Raw genomic sequence first — 6,832 nt, 5'->3', positions numbered from 1 at the left:
TTTGTGTGTTTACGCTGATGTCTTTGTGTGTTTAAGCTGATGTCTTTGTGTGTTTACGCTTATGTCTTTGTGTGTTTACGCTGATGTCTTTGTCTGTTTACGCTGATGTCTTTGTGTGTTTACGCTGATGTCTTTGTGTGTTTAAGCTGATGTCTTTGTGAGTTTACGCTTATGTCTTTGTGTGTTTACGCTGATGTCTTTGTCTGTTTACGCTGATGTCTTTGTGTGTTTACGCTGATGTCTTTGTGTGTTTAAGCTGATGTCTTTGTGAGTTTACGCTTATGTCTTTGTGTGTTTACGCTGATGTCTTTGTCTGTTTACGCTGATGTCTTTGTGTGTTTAAGCTGATGTCTTTGTGTGTTTAAGCTGATGTCTTTGTGTGTTTACCCTGATGTCTTTGTGTGTTTACGCTGATGTCTTTGTGTGTTTACACTGATGTCTTTGTGTGTTTACGCTGATGTCTATCTTTATGCTGATGTCTTTCTGTGTTTACACTGATTTCATTGTTTGCGCTGATGTCATTGTGTGTTTACGCAGATGTTTTCCCCGTTTATGCAGATTTTTTTGTTTGTTTACGCTGATTTCTTTGTGTTCACGCTGATGTATGTTTATGCTGATGTGTTCCTGTTTACACTGATTTTTTTGTTTGTTTATGCTGATTTCAGTGTTCACGCTGATATGTTTGTTTACACTGATGTCTTTGTGTGTTTACGCTGATTTCTTTTTATATTTACACTGATGTCTTTGTGTTTATGCAGATTTTTTAGTTTGTTTACGCTGATTTCTTTGTGTTCATGCTTATATCTTTGTGTGTTTATGCTGATTTCTTTGTGTTTACGCTGATGTCTTTGGTGTTTATGCTGATTTCTTTGTTTACGCTGATGTCTTTGTATGTTTACGTTGATTTATTCGTATTTATGCTGATTTCTTTGTGTTTATGCTGATGTCTTTATGTTTATGCTGATTTCTTAATGTTTATGCTGTCTTTGTATGTTTACGCTGATTTCTTTGTGTTTACGCTGATGTCTTTGTGTTTACACTGATTTTTTAGTGTTTATGCTGAAGCCTTTGTTTACGCTGATGTCTTCCTGTTCACATTTATGTCTTTGTGTATTTACGATGATTTCTTCGCGTTTACACTGATTTCTTCATGTGTTTACACTGATGTCTTTGTTTGTTTATGCTGATTTCTTTGTGTTTACGCTGGTGTCTTTGTGTGTTTACCTTGATGTCTGTGTGTTTACACTGATGTCTTTGTTTACGCAGATTTTTTCGTGTTTATGCTGATGTCTTTGTGTTTACGCTGATTTCTTCTTGTTTATGCTCAAATTTTCTTGTTTACGCTGATTTCTTCATGTTTTTATGACCAAATCAGTTTTTCTCAAGAACCTGGCTTACACATAACATACTAATATGCTTTTAATATCCAAATCCGTTAAAGGATTTTTAGGCTGCATTAATTAGGTAAACTGGAACCTGGAACACTTCCCATAACACCCGATGTACTTGCTACATCATTAGAAGAATGGCATCTACGCTAATATTAGTCTGTTTCTCTCTTATTCTGAGGTCACTGTAGCCACCAGATCCAGTCTGTGTCCAGATCAGAGGGTCACTGCAGTCACCCGGATCCAGTACGTATCCAGACCAGATGGTGGATCAGCACCTAGAAAGGACCTCTACATCCCTGAAAGACAGCGGAGACCAGGACAACTAGAGCCCAGATACAGATCCCCTGTAAAGACCTTGTCTCAGAGGAGCACCAGGACAAGACCACAGGAAACAGATGATTGCTTAGTTGGGGTCACTTCATCTACAGCGATATCATTGACTTGATTGCAAATAAATGCACAGACACTATTTAACTGAACAGAGATGACATCACTGAATTCAATGATGAACTGCCTTTAACTATCATTTTGCATTATTGACACACTGTTTTCCTAATGAATGTTGTTCAGTTGCTTTGACGCAATGTATTTTGATTAAAACGACTTATAAATAAAGGTGACTTGACTTGACTTATGCTGATTTCTTTGTGCTCACGATTTTTATACTGATGAATCACATGCAGAAAACTCATCTCTTTCCTCTTTCCAAAGAATTAATTTTTAGAGGAAATTCTGCAAACAGAGAACAAAGCATTTCTTCTAACTTATGAATATTAATATAAAAAAATCTCAATATCATGTTCTATGGCCTAACATATCAGAAAAGTACAAAATCTGCATCTGCACATTCACATCACATTATACATTTTCGCTGATGTTGAAATGCGGCTGTGATGAGAATTAACATAATGTGATTCATCTCTGTGTAAATGATCTAAAAAAAATCTTAAATTAAAATGCATTTACTAGATAAGCAAAATGTGGTAAGATATTTAGTCTTGTTTCCATGGGAAATAAACTAAATGAAGTGCATTTTGCTTAAAAGATAAAATGATCTGCCAGTGAGGTATGTAAAATATTCTTAAACAAGATTATTACACTTACCCCAATGGCAGATCATTTTAAATAATAAAAAATGCACTTCATTTTCAAATTCAATTTCAGATGGAAACTAGACTAAATACATTTAATAAATAAAAAACATTTTGCTTATCTAGTAAATGCATCTTAATTCAAGAATTTTTAGATATTTTGACTGGAAACAACACAAAAATACTAAGATAAGCCTTTTTTGCAGTGTGGTGACGGTCAAGTTGATGTCCATATGCCAGAGATGTGCAGTAAAATCATGTAACTAGTTAATGACATGAAATCAAACAGATAGTGAATGTGACATTCCTTTTGAAATGAGAGTTCAGTAAATGAGTGTGTTCAGTCAACTCTTCTTTCTGGAAATACTGCAAGTGTTTCTGATGTTCTTGAAGCATTAACCTCCGCTCTCGGCTCTGCTCTCGTCAGACTGTTATAAAGGAAGTTTTCTCTGCACTCGCTGCATGCAGAAGTAAGACAGCTCCTGCGATGCACATCAATAAACCTGAGCGGTGTCAAGAGCTGTAAGAGAGAGCACAGATGTGAAGAAGGCTCTCCTGTCCGGCCTTCTGTGGTCCAGACTCGCATCTGTCGTGATGCTGAGAGCGCCACCTGCTGGCTGTGAGACGCCTCTGTGTTCATGAAATAGAGAAAGTCTCAGATCTGTCCTGCTAATCTTACACTCATTTATTTCTTATTTAGAAACAGTTACACAGAGAAACTGTGAGCAGAGCGGCCGACAGAGATCCACTGAGTCGGTCTTGGATAAAAGCGTCTGCTAAATGACTTAATGCACATTTCTGCTGGCTGATATAATTAAGTAAGTCTAGAACCAAGTTACAGTGACTCAGCAACAGATTATTAACAACAGAAGAATTTTCTCAGGACAAATAAAGGAAACATTCTTTTTTTAAACCCATATCTGAAGTTTTAAAGCTCACATCTCAGTCACACAACCGGTCTTACGTCACAACTAACCCTAACTTTCTCCTGCAGAGCTGGAGTTTCACTGATCTGATGACACAGTTACACACACTTAAACAACTCTGGGGCTCTAGTTGTCCTGGTCTCCGCTGTCTTTCAGGGATGTAGAGGTCCTTTCTAGGTGCTGATCCACCATCTGGTCTGGATACGTACTGGATCCGGGTGACTGCAGTGACCCTCTGATCTGGACACAGACTGGATCTGGTGGCTACAGTGACCTCGGAATAAGAGAGAAACAGACAAATATTAGCGTAGATGCCATTCTTCTAATGATGTAGAAAGTACATCGGGTGTTATGGGAAGTGTTCCCGGTTCCGGTTTAACTAATTAATGCAGCCTAAAAATCCTTTAACGGATTTGGATATTAAGTAACTGACCCTCTGATGTCACATGGACTACTTTGATGATGTTTTTCTTACCTTTCTGGACATGGACAGTAGACCGTACACACAGCTTCAATGGAGGGACTGAGAGCTCTCGGACTACATCTAAAATATCTTAAACTGTGTTCTGAAGATAAACTGAGGTCTCACGGGTTTGGAACGACATGAGGGTGAGTTATTAATGACATAATTTAGATTTTTGGGTGAAATAACCCTTTAATGCATCTTTCCTGTGAAGCTGTAACACTGACTGAGAAACATTTCTGTAAATCATGGAAAAAATAAAAATGACTCAAAATTTAGCGACAAAATTTTATTTCCTAGGACTTCAGCATGTTATATAAAACATTTTCAGCAAACAACTGAATGCTGTGCCAGGCAATATTCATGTGGAAAAGTTCCTTGACCAGGTGAAACTCTTCACCGAAATTAAAACTGAATATTAAATGAAATAAGTTCTTCTTCATAAAGTAGTGGATCAAACTGTTAAAAACCCAACGGCAGTACGTCACGTCTTCCAGAAGTTAGGGTTCTGCATCATTCGCCTCTGGAAGTTTTCATACCTGTGAGGAGGACAGAACAGTGACTCTACACACAAACACATCCGCTGACATGACGCTTCGCCTTAAAACATCTCTCACCATTTGAGGATGGAGCTCGCAGGAACAAACATCTCCGAAGGGTTCGGGGTCATCTGTGCCTGGGACAGCGCAAAAGACGAGGTGAAGTTGTACAGACTCTCCAGCATCTTCTGCGTGAACTGTGAAATAGACAACAAAGAGTTATAACAGAAGATCCACTCTGAAAACACTGACGACACAAAAGTTAGTTTGTGTTTGTTGAGAAGTTATAATTTCTGTGTTACCTGAGTGAAGGAGTCCACGGTGGAAACAGCTGAAGTAGAGACTGGTGTCTGTTGTGCGAGCAGATCCAAAGACTCGATGGAGACTCCGACCTGAGCCACGGACGGAGCCTGAGGAACGGCCATCATGCCAAACGGGTGAGCTCCCCCCTCACCTGGAACACACACACACACAGACAGATGCGCACACACACACACCATTACAGGGCTTCAATTATCGATCATTTCTAGAATCAGAAATCGAATTAAAAAAAATAAAATCTGAGATTTTATTCTGATTTTATCTGAGATTTTATTTTTAGGCCATATCGCCCAGCCCTAATAGAACTGATGTCACTCGACTCTCTTACCAGCTTTCAGACCCGAGATCCTGAATATGGCACTGGGTTTGTCATTGGTGATGAAGCCCAGCAGCTGCCACACCTGACCGACAGTAGGGTCAGGGAAAGAGAAGTAGACTGCACCACCCATGCCCACAGGGAAGGGCACAGTGCCCAGCATGAAGACCACCACATGATTGACCTTCTCATAGTCCGGCAGAGTAAAGACGAACTTATCAGAGGCGACCTGCTGCGCGTCCGTCTGGACCTGAGAGAGCACACACACACACACACACACACACACACACACACTCATCAACACTGATAAACCCTAACCCTAACATCTGTCTGGACCTGAGAGAGCACACACACACACACACACACACTCATCAACACTGATAAACCCTAACCCTAACATCCGTCTGGACCTGAGAGAGCACACACACACACACACACACACACACACACACACACACACACACACACACACACTCATCAACACTGATAAACCCTAACCCTAACATCTGTCTGGACCTGAGAGAGCACACACACACACACACACACACTCATCAACACTGATAAACCCTAACCCTAACATCCGTCTGGACCTGAGAGAGCACACACACACACACACACACACACACACTCATAAACACTGCTGATTTACTCTGATAGACACAGAGAGACTGGAGTGTGATCACAGGTCTCTTATTCTGGAGTCAGCAGTACACCGAGACTGAAAGGAAGAATCTCACTGTGATGATCAGGTTATTCTCGTTAGGCTCAGACTAGTCTAAGTCTTAGGGTTAGGATTAGACTAGTCTTACAGGTTAGTCGTCTAATTCCTTCAAAACTGGTTATAACCATGTGAAGCCTGTTAAATAAGACGTAGATCGGTCAAATTTGAATCAGAAAGCACGGCTCATTAGCGCTTGGCTAACAGCTAGTGATCAGACTAGTTAAGACAGGGTGGGTGGGTTAGTTCAGTTGGATGTGAATCCACTCACCAATCTGCCGGCGACTAAACACCCGAACATCACCAGGATTACTGCAGGAACACATCCGAGGAAACACAGTCCACTGCAGCAGAACTATCATCACAGGATCTTGCTAGAAACTTCCAAAAGCAGCTGGTAGACGCGACCTCTGACCCGGAAACGAAACACGGCGCGCTTCGCTGATTGGACGATCCGACGCGGCGCGTGCGTCAAACACAGAGAACGAACCGAAGTGTGATTATTAATCTTAATGAAAATTCAACAAAAAAAAACGCACCACTTTTCTTTCCATCATGCAAACACGTGGATGTGACACACACGGTATATAATGGATCCTGTACATGAGGAAGCTCCAGGGAGTTAGATTTACATCAGGAGAGGACTTAATTTGATCTAATTTATTTATTTTGTCATAGCCACATGAATATTTATTTGAACAGTGTTCACTTGATCTTGTTGCGACCCCAAAGTGACCTAATAATTATAATTATCTTCAGGATTTCAGTGTGATTGGATGCACTGATGACACACAGCTCCTGATGATGAAGATGAAGACTGTGGAGCGGAAGTGTGATGATGAGAGATGTGTCACCAACACCACAGCTGATAAACACAAGTCATTCAGTTATCTGTGTTCCACAAATCATTCTCCTCTCTGTTGGATTTGATAAATTTAAAATAAATAAATTATACATTTTTGCATTTAGCATACACTTTAATCCAAAGTGACTTACAGTGCATTCAGGTTATCAATTTTTACCTATAATGTGTATCATGGATTTTAATATTAATATTGAAGTCAAAT

At 40.0% G+C, this 6,832-nt stretch overlaps 1 protein-coding gene across 1 annotated transcript; it reads right to left on the bottom strand.

Moving 5' to 3' along the window:
- Nucleotides 1-4,145: 4,145 nt before the first annotated feature.
- On the bottom strand, nt 4,146-6,205 carry hikeshi (heat shock protein nuclear import factor hikeshi). The gene is made up of 5 exons (XM_052544988.1): nt 6,037-6,205; nt 5,060-5,297; nt 4,713-4,864; nt 4,489-4,607; nt 4,146-4,410 (listed from the first exon to the last, which is right to left on the bottom strand). Exons 1-5 carry the CDS (start codon nt 6,064-6,066, stop codon nt 4,356-4,358), a joined length of 594 nt encoding a protein of 197 aa, XP_052400948.1. The 5' UTR covers nt 6,067-6,205; the 3' UTR covers nt 4,146-4,355.
- Nucleotides 6,206-6,832: the final 627 nt, after the last annotated feature.

This window comes from Carassius gibelio, chromosome B1, assembly GCF_023724105.1.
Source record: "Carassius gibelio isolate Cgi1373 ecotype wild population from Czech Republic chromosome B1, carGib1.2-hapl.c, whole genome shotgun sequence".
In the NCBI taxonomy this organism is placed as follows: domain Eukaryota; kingdom Metazoa; phylum Chordata; class Actinopteri; order Cypriniformes; family Cyprinidae; genus Carassius; species Carassius gibelio.
Note: the sequence above shows the minus strand (reverse complement) of the source record. Positions and strands in the feature narration are given on the sequence as shown.